The sequence below is a fragment of the Chamaea fasciata genome, unplaced genomic scaffold (assembly GCF_029207755.1).
Source record: "Chamaea fasciata isolate MVZ Bird 193981 ecotype frontalis unplaced genomic scaffold, bChaFas1.0.hap1 SCAF_1, whole genome shotgun sequence".
In the NCBI taxonomy this organism is placed as follows: domain Eukaryota; kingdom Metazoa; phylum Chordata; class Aves; order Passeriformes; family Sylviidae; genus Chamaea; species Chamaea fasciata.
Genome location: NW_027094086.1, coordinates 49,353,722 through 49,379,705, shown reverse-complemented (window position 1 = coordinate 49,379,705; position 25,984 = coordinate 49,353,722). Strand labels below are relative to the sequence as shown.

Here is a 25,984-nt window from a genome sequence, read left to right as displayed (position 1 = left end):
TTTCACATACAGAAAAAAAACTCCTTTCTGCATTTTACTTAGCTTAAGATGTGACACTAGCATCTGCCTTGTCAAAGGACATTAAAACACTAATTAGTAAATAATTAGCTAAGGATCTCACGGCTGGAGAGACACAGGCTTTAGAAAAAAAGGAAACGACACGAATGCTATGGAAGTTGTTTAAGACTGCATAACAGCATCTGTGTTACTGACTGGCAATGAAAAGATTAAAACCATCTGAGAGTGTGCCACAAACAGGAAAGCTTGAGAGAAAGTCACTTGGCAGACAGTGATGCCACAGACACTGGCAGCAACACGTAAAATGTACTTTTCTACAAGGGCTCCTAATGGGCAGTGCCTACTCTCCTTTCAAATTTTTCAATCAGGTTGGGAGTTTTAATTCTGGACATTTGTGGACAACTAGTAAACTACAAGTACCTATGTCAAGAAAAGCCTGCTCCCAGGAGGCAAAAGCTTGAATCCACAGCCATTACCATAACTATTTAGCAAATTCCATAGATTATCTACTAGAAATAGACATAGAAAGAATGTGGCAGTCAGGCACCAGCTTATGATGAGCTCTAGTTCTGCTCCTGTTCATCTAAGACACTATTTCTAAATAAGTAGCCCAAGGAATGATTATTAAACTGACAGGATCAAGGTCATAGTTCAGGATTGATGCACAGCTAGAGAAGGTAGTAACAAGAGTTAAGTCTGCTTTGTCCAGCCTGTAATTCTACAGTAGTTGAAGCAATATTGAAAAGAATTAAAGAATGTTACCATATAAGTTACAAGCTGATGATGTAGTTCCCTCATTGCTAACATTTCTCAAAATGTATTCTTATTTATTATCTTAGACTCTTTTCTTTTCTACTCTCAGATTATACAAATGTCAAAAGTATCTAGGAAAGAATTCAAACTTCCTCTCAATGCATCATGCTAGTATCTTTCACCTTTTCTGTATCATACTAATTCTTTGATGGACTATTATTACCAAAACTTAAAACTCTTCTTTCTATTTCAAACTATGTGTTTTGTATAGTAAGTTCCATGAGTAATTATAAAATAAATGCTATTATACCTGAAGTAGAAGAAGCTGTCTTCCTTGTCATCCTTCACTTTACTACAGCTAAATGTTGTAACCTGTAAAGAAAGATGCAAAAAATTTAATGCAATATACGGAAAGTATTTAACTTGTAATACGCTACCAAGCATATTGATTTGCAGTACTGATGGCCCACAGTGAGCCAATGAGACTGCCTATATTTTAGACATTAATTTTATGTTCTTAATTCTCACAGTCTTTTCTTTGCAAAATTCAATGTGGCTACTTCTAATACTCTCCGTGCTATGAGTTAGCTTCTGCAGACCAACAACATTTTTGTCATTACTGTAGTACTGATGCTTGACCAGTCTGACAACTTGTATCAGGACAGACACTGATAAACACATAGGGTTGATCAGCAATAGTTTTACTTAAAATCTAGAACAGGATGAGGATCTAAGTCAAATGAAAGACAGCTTCTACTATAAGTATGTTTGTCCTATGTTGGCATTTTCATACCCATTTTGAAAATGTATTTTGATGACTTACATCAATTGGTGTCCTAACCCGGCTGCTCTGGGCTTCCCACATTTTCATAGAAATCCGTGCTGGATTAATATTTTTAATAATGGTGTCATCTTCAGAAAGAACACTAACCATAAAATCTGTAGGATAAAAAACATTTTTGGAAGATTTTTTTTATTCAGAATTAAGAAGCTCAAACTTCATGAATTTCTGTGTCTCACTCATATTTAAGAGAAAAAAAAATTACGAAACAAAGATTTCAAAAACAGCCAAAACCACTAAGAATTTCAAACCAGATATGAAAAACCTTCTCTCCTTATCCCTGTAATTAGACCAGGTAACAATCCTTAAGGAAAAACCAAACACCTACTTTATCCAATGACAGCTTTCAAAAAAAATCCCAAAACTTCAAGTCTGCCTTTCTTAAATTATCATTCCTATCAAACCAGCATGCCAAGCTGCTTCTTGCTCTCAGGAATGAGTATCATTAGCTAGTTAAGTAGAGTGATTGCTTCCTTCAAGGACAGGGAATCCAAATCCCCCTCTTCCTTCACAAACGCTTCAGCCATTGAACTATTGGACAGAAGCTGTAAAAAGACTGTACCAACATCACGACCATTTTCCCAAGAGATCAGATTATGAATCTGAAGCTGAGTTTGGCTAATTCTTACAAAATAGGATCACACAGTTGCATCCCTTAGGAATAGGCTAGAGGCTATTTCACTCTGTTGACTAGTTCTGCAGTCAAAATACTTGCCATTTTATATCCCAATGTGAAAAAATTCACTTTTCCTGTATGTCCCATAGAAAATGCAGTGAGCTGAAGGAAATGGAATCCAAACTAGAACAAAGCTACCCTTCTTCTAGTTCAAAATGTGGACAAAGCACATGGATTTAATGCATGTAAATGAACTTGCATTGCTCATGCAGGACTAAATTTTGCACTTTAAGGAAGGACTATCCTTTGATGTGCATGAAAAATCTAGGCATGACCCCCTCCAAGATTTCACTGCCTGCCCTCAGGTATACCTGAGATCACCAGTAAATCAAATAATTAGGATGTTAACATATTTTACTTATTTAATAATACGAGGCTGTTAATACAGAATTTATTAACTGGTTTTATTTAAAAATTTAAGGTCATATATACTATATATATGATATTGTCCTGAAGAAGCTGTCTAATTCTCTTAACTCAAAACCTGGTTGATTTACAGTACACGCTGTATTACAAAAAGGTCTGTTTGGCAGGGGGGTTGGAGGTAGATGATCTTTACAGGTCCCTTCCAACCCAAACCACTCTGTCATTCTTTGATTCCTCTAGGCAAAACTAAAATACAGCAAAACTTCTGAATTTAATCAAGGTCATAACACTGTATGGAGTATTTTAAAAACCAAAAACCTCTTGTCATAAAAATGTTGGCTGATCATGTTATGAGAGCCAAGAAACAAACCCTTTTGTGAGAGAATACAACAGGAGAAAAGAATACTTTATGTTGTCCTCCTGCTGATTACTTTTTTGTTTGTCTTGGCTCACAGTTGGCCTAGAATTTCATAGCTACTTCCTTTGTTAGTATTCCACAGGAAGAGATGAGGGAAGACATACATGAACTAGCTCAGATTATATTTTAGTAAGACAGTAAAGAGATTCTGTAGTTTTACCATTTACAGATGGATAAAAGGAGCCATTTGGAACAAATAAGTAAGAGGCCTTTTGAAATGCTTTCCAAAGATGACCTCCATATCTCTTCTGTACAAGTGTTACATCTCAGACAGAGCTGTTACAAAGAATTGAGAAAACAGACCAGAAAAAGCAAAAAAATACAGTAGACAAATCACCAAAATAGTTTTTCATAGGTTTTCAAAGCTCTTCAGGGATTGGTTTCCACCAAAGATCCATATACTTACCAGGGAAGGTACCTCCTGCTGGAAAAGAGGGACTTTTGTCATATTTAACATTCAAGCAGACAGGTTTCTCAGGATCAGGCAGGACATTTATTGTGATTGCAAGACAATCTAATATGGTCTTGTTGTACGAGGCTTTAAGCTGTAAAATGTGCTCTCCCCTGCAATATACAGAAATCATAAAAACAGATGTAAAATCTCTTCTGAAAAGACAATTTTCAACAGGCTTCAAGTCTGAATAATGTACATGAAAGCATGCTAAACAATATCTAGTAATGTAGTAGTAAAGAGAAGAAAAAAATGGAACTGTTAATGCAATGTTAGACAAGTAAAGTCACAAGTAAAAGTTATTCTTAAGATATTAACTTATTAAATTTAATTTTGCGCGAGTATTTCATTATTTTGATCATGTTTTATTGCCTGTAAGACACTAGCAACTACAGCTTCAAGTAGCAGAAGACAGTAAAGCAGAAAGCAATTAAAATGGTGAGGAGCAAATCCTCCATATTTGAATGCAAAGAACAAGCACTTACTGCTAGTTTCAAAACAACCTAAAGCAAACCCTGTCTTGCTCAGAAAACTCAGGGATACATGGAGTGGGTTGCAGAACTGTGAATATGAGGAAGATACAGAAATGATGAATTTGAAAAACCATATGGGACACAAATGTGTAAGGGAAGGTATACATGAAGTGAGCATGAAGAAGCACAACATGAAGGAGCAGGAGCCATAGGATACACATTTGCTGGACATGTGACTTCAGCAGTTCAACTGAAAATAGGAAAAATTACATATATCTGTTTAAATTTCCGTTGGACACTCTACTTAATCCTTTAAAAACATGTCTAGCACTCAAAGAAACTGAGATTTAAGCCCTCTTAGAATGCGTTACTACTTTAAAATCACAGCGTTTGGAACTGGCCACCTAAAGACTCTCCATTTCAAAACTTTAAAGTGGTTTATAATACCACTTGCATTTGGTACAGGTTGACAATAATAAGATGAGGTTTACCATCACCAGAAAAAAACAGGATTCAGAAAATTACAGCAGCAGCTTCTCAGTAGATCAAAAGAAGCAGCTACAGAATTTAATTTAGTAAAGCACTTAAGTTTTTAGAACATACTATCTGGCCATCCACCTGAACAAGAACAATCAATGTTTGATCTTAGCTTTTGATTAATATTTGGTAGTACTTTATGAAATCCATCTGGTTTTCACTACTTACCTAGGTGCGTGAATAGTAAAAACTCCCAGGTTAGCTCTACCAGTGTCATCTGTCTTATGCTGCTGGTTTGAAGGAACAAGCTGTCAAAAAAAAATCTTTCAATTATACAGAAATAGTATCAAGTTTTAAGATAAAATGTTTATCTTATTTGCCTGCATACTGTCTGTTGATTTCAGCTAAAACTTGGCACTGTAAATTAGGGAAAGATATACTGTTATGAAGACAATATTAAGGAAGAGGTTTCAAATTCTTTGCCAGTTTTTAAAAGCAATCATCTGAACTAGGATATTTTTCTTCATTAATATGTTCAAACATTTTATAAATATTATTTTTTAAATTGGTACTGATGCTATCATATCATCCACAGCAGATGTTAATCTGAGTGTATTTTCAGATCCAAAAGCCTTCTACAAGCTATTTAGTGTCTGTTACAGTGTTTCTCCAGTTCTCATTTAGTTTTGGATCTCCAAGATAAAGGAGTACAGAAAATGCACGCATTAGTATCAGGCTTTGGAGACTTAGAGGGTGGAATGTGAAATACAGAGAACATCTCATTTGAGAATTTCAGTTCCCAAAATCTTCTCATTTCTTTTGGGAGAGTGTGCATACAACCTATTGGAAATGCCAAGGCAGAGCATGCTGCAATAAACACTTCACAACAATGATCCACCTTGGCTTTCAGAACACTTTCTCCTGGACACATCCCACTAAGATAAAGAACATGTGGACTCTTAAGACATGCTGCTGGTGCTTCCTGGAAGAAGGCATGAAAGACACAGCATGCCACCACATCTCTTTGACCAGGCAGCACAACCTGGTAGCTGCTACTTGCTACTGCCAAGGCTGTGTCTTCTTGCAAGAACAACATGACTAGAACCCATAGTGAGCTTCAGCTGACGCCATAAAGGCAGTAGTTGGGGCAAGAAAAAAATCCCCAAACTGAGAGGCAGGCTACGGTAAGAGAGTAAAAGAAGAAGAAAAATATTGAAGATATCAAGACATCCACTTCAAAATATCAGAATAAAAAAGGTAGTAATAGCATGGTTAAATTGGGCAAAAGCTGTGACGCAGCTCTGGAGGAGTAAGCAAAAGGAGGTTCTTGGCTGTTGTGTATTCTAGAAAACTGAGGAACACAAGCAAGCAGGAACAAAAAGCGAACAAGACCAGCCCCTGGAAAAAATGTTATGTCCAGAGGTGATGAATATAGCCTGTGTTGATAATATATATATTCAATATACCAGTCTCTGTACTGACTGGTAGGAATGTTTGAGAGCTTGACTTTCCTTTTTTTGTCCAAATACAGGAACAAAAATTTTAATCAGTGGAGCATTCTGTCAAAGTCCTTCCTTTGTACAGACCCATGAGAAATCCATCTGATACTCATACCTTATGAAACTTCTGGAATGGACAGTAACCACTTAAATCTGGGCTAGATTTACATTGTTTTAATTTCATTTATCCTGCCAATGCTTTTCACAGGATAATCAACCAGGGCGCAAACCTGCTGACCAGCTTTACACACAGACCAGTAAGTCATACAATCAGGAATCAAAATCAAAGAACCACCAGATAGAAATTATTTGCTTGTCAGTTGAGACTGTATCATTGCCATTATTATGATTCAGTAAATTACCTCTGATAACATGGGGGATGTGGTGGTGTGATGTGCATGCAAAATTTGGAAGAAGGCTCTGTAGGAGATCTGGAATGTATTCGAATGATACTCAGACACTGTCCTATTGGAATTTTGTTATATTTGTGGTTGTTGTCCTGGGACCCGTTTATGTTATTTGTTGCCACTATTCTTATACTGGATTAATTATTCTTTTGTGCTTTTACAATATTTTATTAACATTTCCAAAAATGTCCTGAAAATTAAGATACTGTAGACATGACAACAAAACTTGCGTTAAACGAAGTTCACCTAATAAGGCCAATGCTTACCTTTAAGTTGCTACTCTTTGTAAGGTTGACTTTGACATTAGGTTCAGGAGTTGGATTTCCCCACTGATCACACAACTGAACAATAAGGGGCCTCTGCAATTCTCTACCATTAATCACTGCAACAGGCTGAAAGAGATACAAATGCATGGTACTATTCAATTCTACATATCTGAGACATTCATAGCAGTTCAGGAATCCCCAGAGCAACACCTTCTCCACACTATTTGTCTCCCAGAACAGCTAGACCATGACTGAATGGTATGCAGCAATGTATTTCTAGAGTTTGTTCACATTATCTTGCTAGAATAAAATGCACTACTATGGGTTACTCATGTTGATGTGACTAAAAGGAAGGACATGATTCTGAAAGGCTTTATCAATGTCCTGGTTGTAGGAAGAGTTATGGTCTGAAATTTTTATTTTCTCATATACTTAAACAGCTGCCTAGAGAACAAAAACAGTTAATGCAACTCCCTGAACCTTCTGTTTCATTTTCTTCAGTAACTTCCTTCTCCATTTTCTCAAAACACCGATCTTGATTCCTGTCCTCTATTCAGAGATACAATTTTCTTTTTTCTGCTTTCAATTTTCTATTTTGGTGTATGCAGCAAGTTAAGCACAATTATTTGAATAGCCAAAGTAAATTGAAAAATTATTGAAAGCAAATTATTGACAAATAATTAAAAAAACCCAAGGCAAATAGATGTACAGCACTAAAAATTTCCAGCCATTTCCATTAAGTCCTGTACTCCATTCTCTTCAAGTGTTTACTTTCTGACAGTAAACACTAGTAAACTGAAGTACATTTGGGACAGCCATCTAACATCCTGAATACCAAAAAAGCCCCATAAGAGATGGTGAGATGATCCAGCCATTACTATAACTAAGGATTGTATCTTCAGAAAACAGCAGCGAAAGATGGGTGCCAGGATCCAGCCCACAGTATAATTACTGCACCAAAAAAATTACACTATCTGTAGAAACACAAATGGGAAAGAATAAAGTTTACAATATGTGTGAACATACACATATGAGTTAGATTACTCCAAAATAAGTTTACTTTTAAAAGCCTAATGTAGTTAGCTATTGCACAAAAACTGGAATTAAAATACCTGACTAGAGACCATATTACTTTTTTTCAAACCAAAATTGTTCAACTTACCTTTTCTAACTCAGGCCAATCCACAATCTGCAATTTAGCTGGGGATCCTGCTACTAAATTCACTCTGATAAAATCAGAAAATTCACGCCAAGCGAAGCACAGTTCTTTGCTTCCGAGTAAACAGGGTTTGTATCGAATACCTTTTACTTTCATTGTTTGAGTACTTTCCTATTGAGAAAAAAAGGAGAAGATTTTATCAAAAACAAATAAAGCAAAGTAAAATTTACTAGTATTTTTTCAATATAGCATTTATGCTATAAATATTATTTGGTGTTTCACTGTGAGACAGTGGACCAGTGGACTAAAAATTAAACTACAAGTTTTATTCCTTCTGCTAAATTTAAATGAGCTTCATGAGTAAGAAGTGACTAATTTCAAACTCAAGAATTTCTCAGAAACCTGTTTTGTCAAGTTATATCCAGTATATTTTAAAAGGTATAGATACTAGTCCTTTCTACAAGGTTCTTCAAAAGATCTTAAAATCAATTGTACCAACATAAAAAACCACAGAAGAAAAGACTAAAAGCAAGATAGAAGAAAACATATAGAAGAATGAACTAGAAACAAACCAAATCTGACTCAAGCACGAAGTGAACTGGCCTCCACACTGTATAGCTGCAGCAGTGATAGAGTTTTTAACAGATGCAGCTGTGCTCCTTAGAATAGGATCATACAATTTTAATGCTTTAAGCAACCAACTTAAGTGTGTAATTTGACTACCTTTCCACAATTTTGGTTGAATTCTGTGTAACAGAATTAAGACAATTACCACACAAAATGCCACAAAGAAATAAACTATATGACATCTAATAAATACCTGCCAAGTTATTTTCAAATTTGATTTATCAAGTCCAGGACCAGAAACTCCTAGGGAATTTACACATGTAGATGTCATTGTCTGAACCTGATTTCCAAACTGGTCTGTAATCATTACATCTGTTAAAAAATATGACGACGATTAAGACAATTATTAGGATGATTACTTCAGCAGCTGCTTTAATGAAACATTATACAACATAAGGAATATAAACATACACAACACAGACACAATATAAAGAAAATTTAAATAACTATCACTAAATCACAGACAGGCTGAAGTTGGAAGGTATTTCTGGATATCACCTGGCTCAAATCCCCTGCTCAAGTATGGTGACCTCAAGTCAGTTACAGACTGGCAGCTTCTGAGTATCTCCAAGGAGATACTCGCGTATCTCCACAAACTCTGGGTAACCTGTGCCAGTGCTCAGTCACCCTCACAGTGAAAAAGTGTGTCAGGGGCCACATCCCATGTTTCACTTGGTCCCCACTGCCTCTATTTACTGTCTCTGAACACACCAAAAAAGGTGTGGAAAAAGGTAAGAAAAGCCCAGCTCCGTCTTCTTTACTCTCTCTTCAGGTTTTTATATACATTGATAAGAACCCCCAGTCTTGTGGGTATAAACCAAAATGTATCTCTATATATCCCATATAGTTATGTATCCCTATAGTTATATCCCATATTTGTGCTTCCAACTTTTTTGAATAAAAAGATTATTTCTTACCAAAAAGTTAAAGAATAAAAATCTTAAAATTGAAAGGCGTTTTTCAACCTCTTAGTTTGTTCTATGTGCTTTCTTCATTCACAGACAAGCTTATAATGTCCCAAAATACTGTAAGAATTTTTAATTTCTCACTACAACGTACTGCATACAGAAACAAAAGGAGAATGAGAAGACTGATTTCTAACATGCCGTCCTCTTTGTTAACCTTAAAAATTTTCACTCTGAAGTCCATGACTTAGCAATAGTCTGAATGCCGTTATGGCCTTTCAGATTTCAAAATACATGAACTGAACAAAAATTTATGAATAATTTGAACTGAGCATGATGAATGTCCTGATGTACAAAGTAAGAGGAAAATTCTATCAGAGAATAACTCCAGAATTGTAAAATGGTGATTTGGAAGTCTGACCATCTTTCTGTGAATGAGAATGTAGACCTGGTTTTTATATTAAAGTAGTTGATGGTAATTTACTCTTGATGACATCTGTATATATAATAGCCTTAACAAACTGCCAAGAAAAAGAAATGTATCTTAGAAGAAAATGAAGAACATGGAAACACTCACCGATTTCACTCTGCAGTTCTTCACCCATCTGCAGTGTGTTTGAGCCTTTCAGTTTACACTTAATGTGTTTGGGTTCATCAGGAAGTGGTCTGAGCACATGAAAATTGACTTATTTCTCTCATCAAGGTAAATATAAAATAACAGCTGGCATGATAAATATCTTAAAGAATCTTAATGCTTGGCCATGTAGTGTATTTTATTTTCTTACTACAGGTCTGTGAAATGACTAATTTCTGCAAATTTACCCCAGCATCAGAGTGCTGTGAATTAATTAGTTAATTTTAACCTATTAAAATCACATGAAATTACATTAAAATGATTTAGAATCAGATTCCTCCTAATAAACTTCATGAGACACAAGTCTTAAACTCACTAAGAGTGATAAACAGGTAATTTTAAAGTTCAATTTGCAGCCTGTCAGTTTTGACGGAGAAACCAGATGAGAACAAACTTCGCAGTGATATTTATTTCTCCTCAGTCACCAGCCACCTAGATCTTCAGTAAAACTAGTTATTCTGTGAGCTAATGTTTACTGCAAGTTTACAACATCAATAATCTTCAGTGTATGTATACCTACTTACACAAGTGATTACAGGGCTGGATGCAAGCATATCACAATGGAGTTGTTCACATAGGTAATGTTCTCACATATAATAAATTTACACAAACCCTTCCCGCTTCCCAAGCTTACATTCTCCTATTAATTTGACAACCACTTTCATAATTTCAGCTTCTGTAGAAAGACTTTTGTTTTACCCCAAAGTAATGAGAGCTACAACACTATGCCAATAACGTGACTAATAAAGAAATGTATCAAATGAACAAACCTGACTGTGAATGCACTCTCCAAAGACACATGCTCATCAAGGTAAGTAATTAGACAGTAACGTACATCTTTTACTGAAGTTGGTACTTTTACATCAGGTAATAATCCCTGCATCAACAACTCTCTGTCAATTTTAGGTGTCCAGTTAACCTAAAATTAAAATTTTATAAATTAATCAAAAGCTAAATTATATATGACTAGCCACATAATAAATCTTGTAGCCATTCTAAATACGCTGATATAACATACAGGCAATAACAGCTTTCAATGGAGAGCCTGGATATTTCCCAGCAGTAACCAATCCTATTTGCTGAAATACAGTCAATTACTTGGAAAAAACCCCAAGCAGACCAAAACCTACATTAGGTTTCCCACACTGAACTTGAGTTAGGAAAGATACAAGTGTTATATATTTGGGGGATCTCTTATGTTTGTCTTAGGCTCCACACAGACAGGGGGATTAGATAGGCAAGCAAGCCTTCATGGGGAACAGGCCTATTCAGAGTTCCTAAATGTTGGGAAGGCCCCGAATCTGAGGGATCATAACTATGTCATAATTATTTGATGCGTTTAGGAGAAGCACTGGAAATACTAACCTGCTTTTCATAATATTACCCTGAAACATTACTTAACATTTAATTTAAAAAATATTTTTAAAAAATAATGAGGAGAGTTAAGTTTCCATGTTTATTAATACAGTTTTGAGGAATATTATTTCATAGTCTGACATTTATGGATTTTAAGGGTATCAGCTTTGTGTCTCTCCCCCATATTAAGCTGCTGTTTACTCAAAAGTACTTGCCTTGATTTTTTCTGCAGCAATTGCAGTTATGGGTATTTCCCTTTCTGCTTCATCATACATCTGAAATATAAGTTTGTTCATGACTTGGCCAGCAACACAACTGATTTCATCCTGATGTTTAATCTGAAGAGCTTTTTGTCCATTCATACTTAAGACCTGTAGTCTTGCAACATGACTGCTAGGAAGAAGTTTTATAATCTTTTCCACTGGTGGCACATCTTTGCAATTCTATTCATGAGTGAAAAAGAAAAAAAAGACATATAATTAAAATATTAAATTTACATATGCATACACATAACACCATAATAGCCTATGGCTCTTCTCAGGACAACCAGGTATGACCAGGTGTCCAAACATGAAATCAACTTGATTTGTCAAAAGTAAATAAAAAAGATATGCCAATATACTTACAACTTGTAACAGATACTAGAATTGATGCTAGCTGTTTAGACTTTTTTCTATTCCACAAGTCAAAAAATTTACAAAACACTTTTTAAGTGTAATCCTAAGTATCCTTTCATACAATTCATCTTGCCATATTAGCCTTTATTCACACGTTTTTCCAGAGTAAAACACACACGGGTCTTATTTTCTCCAGCTGTGTGATTCTCCTGACTGCCAGAGAAGTGGAATGTTCAGCAGTATTTAAAAAAAATCATACTTCATGAGCTTTGAAACTGAAATGCTACAAAAAACTATTGATTGCCATACCTATTCTTACACTATATGTTTATGCAGTGAGGGCAATTTGTCAAAACAATCCAGGAATTAAAAAGGGGAAGAAAAATCCCAGAAAACATGCATATTTCTGAAACATCTCAGGGATTTAACAAAGAGAGTAAGAAATTATTAAAAAATTGAAAAAACTCTTAGCTTTTTTATGATTTTCTAGTGACAAAAAAGCATAGCCACCTGATTATGACACCTAAACCAGTAACTTCGGGCTAGCCAAGCTTATTCATAAAAAATGCTGGCAACACTGTACAATAAACTTCTCAATCTTTTCTTAGTCCAAGCATTCCAACCAATACTTACAAGTACTTCAAACCTCGCTTTCAGTATATGGTCTTTCTTGATATTCTGTACATGTATAACTGGACCAGTTAAAATGTTTGTTCCTCCATTACTGCAATCCACAGAATACACAGGAAGGTCTGAAGCACCTAAAAACTATTTAAAATTTAAGACTAAACATCAAGTTTCTCTTACAGAACCACCATGATCATTTCAGAAATTATTATTTGCACAAGTCCAAATATATATATATAATTATATACAGAAAAAAATAATATATTTCAGTTTTCCAACAACTGTAAGACCAACACCTGTATTTTTCTGCAGGCGATAAGGGATGTGTAGGAGAAAGAAGTAACTATATAGAAATAAAATATACTATCTATTCACTTGCTTTAATAACACACAATAGTTAGACTCTTCTGCCATTATGCAATAAATTCAATTAACTTGTGAAGTAAACTTCCTTTTCATTAATTTACTAAACATCACACATTAAAGGAATTTAAACATCATGTTCAACACGTCATATCACTGCAGATCCAGTCTACAGGAAGGGCGTGCACACATATAAAGTGCAAATGGAATTTAGGCTATTTTGCAGTGGGAAAACACTTTTATATATCCTTGCTGGATTTCACTAGAACTGGGAAAGTCACTTTCTTGAGTCAAAAAAAGAGGAACCAAAATGGGAAGGTTTTTTTACTTCCTAAAGTCAAAACAAGATATACATTCCCTTCTGAGCTTATATTGGTGTTTATGATAATAGTCTAATCTAATATTATTTTTACACACTAGACTTGAATGTTCACCTTAAAAAATACGAAAAGTAAGCTTTCTGAACTTATTTTTCTGAATAAATTTTAGTATTGTAGATAATAAATATGGCCAAAATACCTTAAAATTGAACCTATCCTCACATAATTTTCTCTTCCATTTCTAAGGCCAGGTTCCACTGATTCTAAAACTTACTGAATGGCTCATAATAGGTAAGAGAGTCACAGTTATGGCTAGCAAGCTGTAGAAACTTCAAAAGCATTACTAAAGATATTAAATTCTACACAGATACCAAAACAGATTCTTTTTCCAACCCTTTAAAAAGCAAGAATCAAAAATCCTTACGGCACACTATGAAATGCAGTTTACCTTACAATGAATAATCAACTCTGGCTGCACTGTTATATTTCCTGATTCATCCAGTACTTCAACCTGAAAGGGAAAAGCTGTACCATTTTCAATCTTTAGAATTTCTGAATCTGGTTTTACTTTCAATTGACGAGGAGGGCCTGTAAAAAATATACAATTGCAGAACAATAGTTACATTTTAGATAAATTGTGAGACACAATTTCAGTTTTTGCTATCTCAAAGAGTTTCTAAAGCCAAGCTACCAAGACATTTGTGATAACAAACTATTTCAAACAATTCAGGTATATACATGTTTTTTGTACTGAGAAGTTTTAGACATCTTCTGTCCTTCAGTACATACCATCTGCCAATCTTTTGAATTATTTTAGTAGAGAATGTTTAGACAAACATGATGAAATTCAGAATATACAATGTGTAAACAAACAACACAGTTCTGTTTACATACTGTACGGGTTCACATTCATCAAAAAAGAAACCTGGAGCTCTCTTCTGACATGATAAACCCAAAAATATTAATGTTGAGATATCCAATTAATAGCCAAAGCTATCACAGCTACAATCTGCATGCAAAGAAATGCAAAAAAAATTTGTTGCCATTACTTATGTAATAAAGTGAAGTGATTCAAGTAAGTCTATCTCCTGGAACACAGAATTATTTTATCAGTTTTTAAAAGGAGAAGGAAGTAATAGATTGCTATTAAAAGACAGGCTCTAAAGGAACGAAGATGGCAATTTTTCAGAAGCATCCTTTATGCATGATTTAATAAATTCTATTTCAAACTCACTAGTTGAAGAATGAGACTGAAATAGCTTTTATTATTCCTTCCTCAAAAAACAGCTTACAAAGCCAAGGATATAACTCAAGTGAGAAGAAAGAGGTAGTGAAGCCTCTCTACATTGTTAAAAGCAAAATGAAGGATGAAGCTGCCATCAGTACAAGGTAAATAAAAGCAACACACAACACAGTCTGTCTCAAGTGCAATCATTTCACTGTTTTCTACATAAAAAACCCCTTAACTCCCCAGAAGATAAAGAATAATGGACTAAACTGTGCATTATTGGTCTTACAAAGTAGTAGACAATATCTCTGCAAAATGAGATGGGCAAGATTGAAATTTGGTAATCTGGGAGGCCAAAACTTAGCTTTCATACCATACTTTATATCCCAAATCCAGAAAACCCCAAGTAACAAGGGATAACAGATTTCACGTAAGGGAATCCTCAGAATCAAGACATCCACAAAACATAAAATTCTGATAAGGGCAGTGTCTTTACAGTGCTCTATGTTCCTGTCTTGCATTATGATAAATTCAACACGTAACATTAAAATTTCAAACACAATTTAATTGCCAAAGCATTCTCCTTTGCTGGGGTAAGAAACTGAATGAGCCCTTATTTATTCATAAGACATTTTCTGCAGGGAGAATACTAATTTTCAATGCAGATTAGTACAGGTGAAAAGTCTTAATGCTAAAGAAAAACAAGAAGATACGAAACTCATTTGATCAATGGTGCTAAAGAAAGATTTAAAGCAATTGAAAGAGAGAAAAGTGACTCAAATAAGCAGACAAAAATTCCAGCCCCCAGAATAGTAGGCAAGATTAGGCTGTGAGTACAATGACGTTCATGCCAAAAATGACATGTTCTTGGCTTCATTTCTTTTCTAGTCATCCCCTGGATCCTTTTTTATGTCTCACTAAATATTTTACTTTCTTGGGAGAAACTTTCGTTAATAGTGTCAGAATAAAATTTAACAGAATTTCACAAAATATTTTAAGGATACTTACCAGGCTGCAATCTTATTTTAATGACTTGTGTATCTTCTTTCAAACCAGGAAGAGTAATCTTCAGATTAAAGTTCTATTGAAAATAATATTTTAATTATTAACCTTAAACAAAACCATATAATAATCTCACATAAACATGCTGATTTATATATATATTAATTTAAGAAGTCCCTAGAAACTGTCTTGCAGGTCTACAAAAAATAAAGGTTTTTTTTCCTCCTGTACTGAAATCTGTCTTTTCCATGTTATATAACATGTAACCAGAGACATTCAATTCAGGATTTGTATGTTAAACTACGTGATTCTGAAACTATGAAAAGCAGCTCTCATAACTTTTGGTTTTAATGGGGGAAAATATAGCAATTCAAAAAAAAAAGTAGTTTTAAAGAAAGGGTCTGCAAGTTCTGTGTTTGTTATTCCTTAACAAGGCACCACTACCACTGTTTATCTCATCATTGATTAAGGATGTAAGAAAAATAACTACTCTATTTTTCTTACATGCATCACTAAAACCAGTTTTCACATTAAAATCAGAGAATGAAAAATAATAAGAAGAAAGTAACACCTTTTCTTTTTAAATTAATACGGTATGGTATTATTTCTGTACTGCAAGTTCTTTAAATGACTCTCAGTCTTGCCCCTCACCAAATTTAACTCTTGCTGAAGTCTGACACATTTGTTCCTATACACTTTATTTCTCATAATGCACTCCATCCTATGTCATTGTACTTGCCCTTCACCTGAAATTCTAAACTTTGCCTACAAAATTTCCTACACTGACTATCCATTAATTTTCAATACGCAGGTATATGCTTTTTACACATCTCTCCAGCAACATTATTTGCTATTTTCTAAGCAACAATATCAAGTATAACGGGACACCTATCTCCTAGCTTTGTCATTACTATGCTAGACTAGGAGACTAAATGAAAGGATAGGGACCTGGCTAAAATACTGTGTAAATATGCCTTATAAATAATTTTAAAATTACTTAAAAAAAATCTTTCATTTATATTTATCAAAAGCATTAAGACCTGTTTTATGAAAAAAATCTTTTTAGCATGCAATGTACATTTTGGGTTTTACAGTAAAGTAGAAGCTTGACAAAGAATCCATCAGTATGATGAGAATCCATCAGTAACAGGCTGGATTTGGACAATATATTCACCATGGAAGAGCAAGCAGAATAGTGGAAACATTTAAAGACGCTTGAGCTGACACCCTGCCTATTAGCTATTACTACTCATCATCTCAACTAAGAACGGAAATTTTCATCTTCTTTAGCTCCCTATCATCTTTCACTGCAGAATTCATCAGGATGATTTGGCTTAAACCAATCTCAGCACCAGTTCAAACTACGGTAGCTGATTTGGCGTGCTGGGTACACTGTATCACATACCCATGTACTGCTCAGCTCTTCCAGCTCCAGTCCCATTAGCTGAAAAGAGTGCAGGGAGGGGAAATACAAACTGCCCCACCTAGAGCTCCAAGATACAATTTGAAAATATCCCAAGAAATATCCGTGGTCATTACTGTAGACCAAACTTAAGCTAACACCATGTGACAATTCATTTTACACAAAAAATATTTTCTCTATGTCTTTTTTTTAATATATTACTTCAAGCTTAAATTTATTAGCCTACCTTGCCCTGGCAACTATTTACACAGCCTTTAGCAGTAACACCCTTAATGACACACTTTGCTGCCACAGGTATGTCTTCATGTTTCAACGTTAATCCACTAGAAAAATATATAGAAAGCACAAGAGAATCAATTTAAAAACAAACAGAGTGTTTTAATACACAAGATAATTTCAGATATTCTTAGGAAAATAAAAGCAAAAATATCTGTTCGTTTATGTGAGAAATTCCCACTATATCATTCAGACAAACCTTAAAGTATTATCATATTATTGTCACATGAAGAAAGGGCAAAAATAAAAATGGCTGAATTACCTAGCTTCCAGAACTGGTCTAATGCGATTTGTCAAGTGTGTTGCATGACCAAATTCATCCTGCAATTCCAAAGGAATGCTAAAAGGTACTCCAATTCGAAAAGGAAGCTCCAAGAGACCCACCACAAATTTCTCTGGTTTTCCCTCTAAGAGAAAAGAATAATACATTTTCAGAAAGAATTACGTGTGCTCCTTCTCTTTTTCTTGATTAAGGCTGCAATTAAGTCAAGTGGTTTTCAGATGCAAAGTGAACAGGCTGTTCAGAATACTGTTATAACCGAAGTTATGCTTTATTGATTGATGCTCTTTTTTTAACTTATACTAAAATAAAAACAAAATATAACAGCAGACTACAGTGTGAGAAACATAACAGCATAGTCAACATTCCCAAAGTATTCAAAACATCAATACAGCACCTGAAAGTGAACGAGTTCCATGTGGACATCTTTTCCTAAATATTTAATTGCTTTAATTCTAGTAAGATAAGTAATTCATGCAACAGAACATTTTTGTTCTACAACTGCCCTAAATTTGAGAGATAAAGATATGTAATGACAAGTATTAGAAAAAGAAATGGCAGTGTATCTTTCCTGTGAAACCAGGCCCCATTAGACTGTCTTCAATTAGGCACTAACAAACAAGACCAAACAGTGGTAACAAGTGGAGCGTATATCAAGCATGTAAATCAAGAATCATATTTTGTGGAAACAAAATGTCTTAACCAAGTGGCCTTTGAAAAAAGAAGCAATGCATGCTGAGCTAAATGGTAAATTAATACCCTATCAAACAATTTTGAACTGAAATTAACAACTATTTTCAAAACATAGGGGTGTCCATTATCAGGAAGCTTCCTTTGCACAAGAGATGATAAATACCTTGTGTTAGCCAAAATTAGGTACGGGCTGTAACAAGACCTCAGCCTTACAGTGTCTACAACTTTATTTATCATCATAAATGAATGATAAAACTGTAAAATTATTTGAGAAAGAAGCAGAAAAATAAGTTCCAAAATATTAAAAGTGAGTAACTACCAAAAGAACATTTCTGAACTAAAACCACCAACCTTGGAGACTGACTTAATTTTAACCAGCATTTATGGTATTTTTTAGCTTACCAAGAACAACTATAAACACTCAGTGACAACCTGCTGTTAGAGAAATAGAATAATTTGTTTCTCAGCCAAAAATGCTTTTTCAGTTTAGACTGTTCTTTTCTGGATTTTTAGAATCTACATCATAAACAGTAGCACAAATTAGCTTGGAATAACAAGTGTGAAGCTTTATGGCTGCATTTCAGAAAACACAAAACACAATTGCAAAAATAAAGACTTGAAATACCTTTAAAAACTGACAATGTTTAAAATGTTGAATTATCTTCTGATTAAATAAAAAAGCAGAAAGAGATAGCTAAAGCTGATTTTTGTATCCCTTGTGTTAAAAGTAGCATACTATTAACTAAATAGATTTTTCAAAACTTTTATTCCTTTCCAATGAGATTTGTTCATTTCAGTTATTATTGCTAAAGGAATGTTTAATTGAATGCTGCCATAGTGGGGGAAGCCACACTACTATTGGAAAGTAGTAAGATTCTCTTTCCACTTTGATAGAGATAAAAGAAGAGACAAGGTTCATTTTTGTTCAGAAAACCAGGGGTTTTTTCTTTTCTTTTCTTTCAAGTTCACAGAAATATCTTGAGCCTTCAATGGCACATTTTCAGACATATGTTTAAATAACTACTCTTTTCAAGTAACGCCAAACTTTTTTTCCCCTTTAAACAAGAATACCTCTTTCTTCTCTGTCAATAAGCAGAAGCTTTTAGAAGAATATGCTATTTACAAAGAACTCTTTTCTGCCTTCAAGAATTTGCATTCAAAGCCTCTCATTTTGTGGAAGAAATAGGAGGCTACAGAAAATACAGATTTTTTCCCCCCTTCATCTTCTGAAAACAGATGTTAGCTATAACTCCCAAAATTGCAACAAAAATATCCATTTTAATATTAAATGCAAAGAAATTAGCAATTTTTACTTTCCCTCCTCCCATCCCCCTTGTAGATAAAGTTCACAGAATGACTGAGGTCAGCAGGATTTTCTGGAGGTCACCTTATCCAATGCCCCTGGTTCAAGTGGGACCATCTAGAGTCAGTTGCCCAGGAACACATTTAGACAACTTTTGATATCCCCAAGAAAGGAAACTCCTCAATTTCTTGTGCAACTTGTGGCAGCACTGCATCACATTTATAGTGAAAAAACCCTGTTTCCTGATGCTTGGAGAGAACCTCTTGTGTTTCAGTGTGTGCCCATTGGCTCTGGTCCATCACTGAACACCATTGGAAAGAGCTTGGTTCCACCTTCTTTACATTCCCATTAGTTGTTTAAAGACATTGGTAAGCTCCCCGTGAGTCTTCTCCAGGCAGAGCAGTGACTGATCCCCCAGACTCTCTTCAGGTAAGAGATCACGGAATCATAGAATGGTTTGAGTTGGAAAGATCTTAAATATTATCCAACCTTCCCTGTAATGGACAGGGACATTTTCCACTAGACAAGGTTGCTCAGAGACCCATCCTACCCTGCCTGGAACACTTCCAGGGATGAGGCAACCATAACTTCTCTGGAAAAATGGTTTCACTGCCTCAGCACCCTCCAGTCCTCGCACCATCTTCATGGGCCTGTGCTGGACTCTCCCCAGTATGTCCATGTCTCTGTGTTGTAAAGCAATGTGTCCAGTTCTGGGCACAGTACTCCAGCTAGCCTCACCAATTCTGAGTGGAGAGAAAGGATCACCTCATTGTTGCTGCTTGTTGCCGTGAGGGCACACGGTTGGTTTGCATTCACCTGCTGCCCATCAGGACTTCCAGATCCTTCCCTGCAAAGCTGCTTTCCAGATACTTGGGTGGCAGGTTGGGGGTTGTCCTTCTGCAGGTGCAGGATTTAGCTCTTCATAATGAATTTCGTAAGGTTCCTGACAACCGATTTCTGCAGCCTGCCGAGGTTCCTCTGGATGGTGGCAAACTTTCAGGTATATCAGCCACTCTTCCCAGTTTTGTGTTATCAGGAAAACTTGCTGAAGGTACATTCTGTCTTGTTATCCAGATCACCAATGAAGACATTAAGCAGGATCAAATCATGTATTGACCCCTGGGGTAACCACTACTTGCTGCCCTCTAACTAGACTTAAGAGCCACAGATCACCACTCTCTGGGCTCACCTGTTCATTAATTTACCTCACTCCTTTCATCCAGCCCAAACTTCATGAGCTTCTCTGTGAGGATCTTAAGGGATCTTACTGATGAGAACCCTGCTGAAGTCTAGATAGACAACATCTACTAAGCCAGTCCTTCCATCATAGAAGGTTGAATCCAGGCTCCTTCTTGTCCTCCATGTACCTGGAAATGGTTTTCAGGATAAGTTGCTCCATCACCTTCCCACAAAATGAGATAGAGTTGACTGGCCTGTAGCTCTGTGTGTCCTCCTTCTGCAGATGGGAGTGATGTTTCCCTCAAAACATCAGGCAGTTCTCTCAATTGCCATGACTATACAATTAATGTGAGTGGCCTCACAAGGATATCAGCCAGCTCTCTCTCTGCTTCATGAGGCCCACAGACTTCTGTATCACCAGTTTGCTTAGGTACTCCCTCGCCTGATCAATCTTCCATCAAGGGTGTATCTTCCTTGCCCCAGACCTTCCACCAGTCTTTGGGGCCTGGGATTCCTGAGGTCTGTCTTACTGATAAATACTAAGGCAGATTATTTCAGTATCTCAGCCTTTTCCACATCCTGTGTTTCTTGCATCGTGTTTATTTCAGCCATCCTTTTGTCACCTATGTATTTAAAGAAGCCCATCTTGTTGACTTTGATATCACTTGCTAGTGATTCCATTTTTGATTCCAATTAGACTTTGTCTTTCCAAATCCCATCCCTGCATGCTTGGATAGTCTTTGTATTCCTCCCTGGTTACCTGTTCCCATTTCCACCTCCTGTATACCTCTTTGTGTTGAGTTTTGCCAGTAGCTCCTTGTTCATCCATGCAGGCCTCCAGGAATTTTTGTCTGACTTCCTATTCATTGGGATGAACGAGACTTCAGCTTGGAGGTGACCTGTGAATATTAACAAACTTGCTTGGGTCTCCAGTCTGTCCAGGGCCTCTTTCCATAGAACTCTACCAGGCAGATCTTTGAAGAGGCCAGACTCTTCTCCTGAAGTCCAGGTTGTGAGCTTCCTTTTCGCTCTTCTTGTTCTTCTTCTTCCAGCATTTCTGGATTCCTCTGCCCTTCAGAACTACTTCCCAAGGGGCTCTGTCAACCACTCACCTAAACAGGCCAAATTCTGCCCTATGGAAGTCCAAGGTGGCAATTCTGCAAACCCTTCTCCTTACTTCAAGAAAAGTAAACACAGTAAACTTCCATTTTGTGATCAACGTGCTCAAGACAGCCTCCGACCACCCACCTGTGCTCCTCTGCTCACAAAGAGAAAGTCACAAAGGAGCTGGGGCTCCCTCCCTAGCTAGGTCCCTCACCAGTTGTGCCAGCAAGTTCTCTTCTACACACTCCAGGAACCTTCTAGACCATTTCCTGTCTGCTGTGTTAAATTTTCAGCAGACATCTGGTAAGGTAAAGTACCCCACAAGAACAAGGACTAGTCATTGTGACAGTTCTCCCAGCTGTTTATGTATTTAATCTGCCTTTGCATCCTGGCTGGGTGGTCTGTAACAGACTCCCACCTCAGTATCTGCCTTGCTGGCCTTCCCCGCTCACTTAGCCACAAACACTCAACATTAATTGTCACCATCATCAAGCTCCAGAAAGTCTAAACACTCCTGGGCCACCCCACCACCCATCTTTTCACACTGATCCTTTCTAAAGTGAATATTCTAGTAAGCACTGGAGTAAGCATTTTATGATTGTTAACCCCAAAGAGACATATCCATTACATACAAACGAGAATTTAGTTTTGCATAGGATTCTTCCTTTATTCATTAAAAAAAAGTCTTTAATCTCAACATGTTTATTTTAAACATATAACCTGTTTTTTAATGAGTTTCTGTGGTTTATGCATGAAAGTTTGCCTAATGAATACTAGTTTTATGAAAGAATATTTACGTCAATGGCATGAAGAAAAAGGGTGATTCTAATGAAGTTTATTTTTTTTAAGTACATTTGGGAAAGTTCACATCAGGGAGCATTAGATTCCATCAAAACTTTCTTTTTTATGCAAAACTGCCTGCCACAGAGCCAACACATTACATGTGAGATAAAAACCCACTACAAAAACCCCATTTTTTTCCAGGAAATGCTTCAAATTTGACAGGAAAAACGCTATGTTTCAGTGCTGAAAACCACCTCTCAACCAGAACATGACAAATTTTTATATACTATGAATCAAATAGAATCACTAAAAACAGGAGAAAATATTGGAATTCTTACCTACAATAGTAAATTTAAATACTTTAGATGGCAGAGGCCTTCCTGCGTAAGTGTCTGCATTACTTTCATTCAATACTACTTGCAGTTTCAAGGAGTAGTTACCAAGTTTCTGAAGATTTTCTAAACAGATAAAAAAGTACAGTTAGAAAAAAAAATTTTTATAAATAAACTGAAGATATTGAATATGCAAACTTACCCATTTTTTTAAACCAGTATGGCCACTTGCCTCCATGCTGACTGATATGGGAAATTATTTCTTTATTCTCAGTAGGTGCTGCAAAACAAACACTTAGCTACATATATTTAAATTTTACACCATAACTCTTAACTTTTTCAAGCATTGGTATCACTTATTATTAAGTATTACTATCACTTCTAGATCTAATAAACATCAATTCAGCTTTACAACTAAACACATTGATCACAGCTAAAAAATGAGCTCCCTGTCTAATGCCATTTTAATTAAAACTTGCTAGCCTCAGGCATATTGCACTGAAAGTACAGGTTTGTAAAGCTGAATTTTATTAGCTCTTTGATTGTGTGTTCCCTGTTAAGTACAAGCATTCTGCACTCCATGCTGGCAATAGATCACCCTGACAAATGACTGCAGCAAAATTGCTTAAATGGGAGCAATGATGAAAATGTGCAGTTGACAGAACACATAACTGAAAAAAAAAGAACATTCCTGTTTTGCTCCAAATTGTTTTATCTGTCTTTATGAACTTCTGCAGAATTAAGACACATACAAAAACAGAACACACTGAAACTGAGGCCACTTCAGTGACTGGTTCTATAACCTAAGATAAATACAGAAGTAAGATTTATTGTTGGAAGTGTCAAGAGGCATTAATACTTTTTTTTTTCCCCAAAATACACTTCAAAATATAGAATGTGACTGTAATAAGACTACACAGAATAAAAAGAAATGCAGTAGAAATACAAATTGTTTTACAGCTAAGCAAAACTGTTTCAAGACCCTGCTCTTGCACCAAATGGCACACGTAAGATAAAGTAAGAGCTGTCAACTAGACTTTATCATTCTCTTAACCCTAATTCAAATCCTAAATTTGAAGCTTAGATAATAAGACTCCCCAGTAACAGATCAGGTTTCTCATAGTTCAGCTGTCTTGGTAGTCCATAGTACAGTCTGCCAGGTATTCCACTCTTCAAAAGAGAAGAGAAACTTTTTATTTTATTAAACATTATTTATTTTAAACATTATATTTGCTCTTGGCCTTCGCATGGGTGTACACATATTTCTCTCATTTATAAAATTAGGGGTTTGAGTTTGACAGGTATGCAATGCCCAAATTGTCATTCATATGACTTATTCATCATTCTGGTGAAGAACACAAAGATTACACTACTGATTCTTCAATTGAGTAGAGAAAAAAGCTAACACAAGAAGCAGTAGAAACAGTTAAAAGAACAAATTTCCATCAATGAATGCGTTAGGAAACATGAAATGTCTGAAGGTAGCTTCTTTCAGTGATCCTAGAAACAACCCTGACAAAACAGAACAATAGAAACAACAGATCTCTCTCAAGTCCATACCTCCTGACATCAAGATGCTGAATCTTATTAAGCTTGCAAAACACTGGTTTGTCACATATGCTGATAGGAGCTAATTTGATAATCTATATTATATTAATGCCTTTTGTTCAATTCCAACCTCTTTATGCCCCAGCACACTATGCTGGACAACAAACAAGTGCAATTAAAATACCATGCGTAGTCTCTTGATACGTTTACTAAACTGTAGTTAAGATACTTCTCTTTGGTTTCCTTGACATGCATCACTACAATAACCTCAGAAAGTTATTTTTACAACTCCTAACAGATAAAGGAATTGGATTTTCCTATGATGTATAGAAAGAAACAAGATTATAGATTTTTACAAGTTTCAAATACATTTGACATGTGCAGAATTGGAGTTTTCAGAGAATTTAGTGTTTTAATTCTGTGTTCAAAACAAAAGTGAATGATTTCAGCTGCCTTGGACAGAATGCAATTCTTAACAAGGCAATGTGAGAACATCAAGTGAAGCACCCACAAAACGAAAACCACAAAAACAGTAAATCCAAACAAAATTGATTTTTAAAAAATTCTGAAATGAATTTATGTTAGATACTAAACAATTCTGATCCCTACTATTATGCAGCTCATGTAAATTGCTAGGCTAATTACAGAAACATTAGCCATTTCACCCATGTTTCTTATACACATTAAGTAGACAGTCTGGAATTGACAGGCCCTCCTTACTTGTGACAGAAGATGTAATCAAAATATAGCATTAAGACATTAAACACATGGCATTGAAGCAGTTGTCATTTCATGAAAAGTGGCCTTGAAATGCTACATGCACTGATGAAGTATTGTCTAACTACCACATCCATTTATCAAATTCTAATATGTATTTTAGATATATACATATATTATACAATGAAATACTTTATTATCCATTATGCACTTTAAAAACAATAAAGATACAAATAATTTAATGAAATACTCACAATGCAAAATAACCTTGAGTTCAACAAGGAGTTTCTTTGAACCTCCGTGGCTTGTACCGGGAAGTTTCTGCATTGCTTCTCCTTTTTTATTTAGAATTTCTATTCTTAACGCTCCTGAATTTAAAATGAAAAATGAGACTTTTAAAACATGTTGTGGATTAAAAGTGCCCAGAGACTTCTTATGCTTGTCTTTTTAGCAAGGGTGCACGATGTATTTTTAAATTGGCGTTTAATGTTTTAGTATTTGGAAGGAAAAAACATACCTATTGGTGTACCAGCAAATCTTGTTTCATTTGGTAACAACTCATCTCCTTCAGGCCATGTTACTGATAATTTGTCAGGAAGCCTAATAATAATAATAAAAAAAAAGGTGAACATTTTTTTCAGTAAGTTAAAATAAAGGGCAATTTATCTTTAGTTAAATAGACATAAAGCTATTTTTGTGGTAAGGAAAGAAAAAACAAATCCCAAGTTATTTCTTCCTGGTTTTTATTTTCTTTTTGTTTCTACTGAAACAGCTGACTGCTTTCCCATCTAGGGAAGAAACTGAATTTTGTCTGATTCCTGATTAAATACCAAAACTGTAATTAGGAACTCCATGATTATGTA

General features: G+C 35.5%; 1 protein-coding gene across 1 annotated transcript in view; it reads right to left on the bottom strand.

Annotated features, from left to right (window-relative positions):
* The window catches only part of SMCHD1 (structural maintenance of chromosomes flexible hinge domain containing 1), a 68,393-nt gene that overhangs the window by 18,245 nt on the left and 24,164 nt on the right, over positions 1–25,984 (bottom strand). The window contains exons 13-31 of the mRNA XM_066184431.1: positions 25,639–25,721; positions 25,376–25,489; positions 23,059–23,136; positions 22,863–22,982; positions 17,445–17,589; positions 17,133–17,229; positions 15,490–15,562; positions 13,702–13,841; positions 12,577–12,711; positions 11,542–11,769; positions 10,741–10,889; positions 9,914–10,002; positions 8,625–8,743; positions 7,808–7,975; positions 6,646–6,771; positions 4,702–4,781; positions 3,479–3,636; positions 1,595–1,710; positions 1,082–1,143 (exon numbers count right to left, since the gene is read on the bottom strand). Coding sequence (XP_066040528.1) covers positions 1,082–1,143; positions 1,595–1,710; positions 3,479–3,636; positions 4,702–4,781; positions 6,646–6,771; positions 7,808–7,975; positions 8,625–8,743; positions 9,914–10,002; positions 10,741–10,889; positions 11,542–11,769; positions 12,577–12,711; positions 13,702–13,841; positions 15,490–15,562; positions 17,133–17,229; positions 17,445–17,589; positions 22,863–22,982; positions 23,059–23,136; positions 25,376–25,489; positions 25,639–25,721 — 2,280 coding nt within the window. The remainder of the gene's footprint in view (positions 1–1,081; positions 1,144–1,594; positions 1,711–3,478; positions 3,637–4,701; positions 4,782–6,645; positions 6,772–7,807; positions 7,976–8,624; positions 8,744–9,913; positions 10,003–10,740; positions 10,890–11,541; positions 11,770–12,576; positions 12,712–13,701; positions 13,842–15,489; positions 15,563–17,132; positions 17,230–17,444; positions 17,590–22,862; positions 22,983–23,058; positions 23,137–25,375; positions 25,490–25,638; positions 25,722–25,984) is intronic.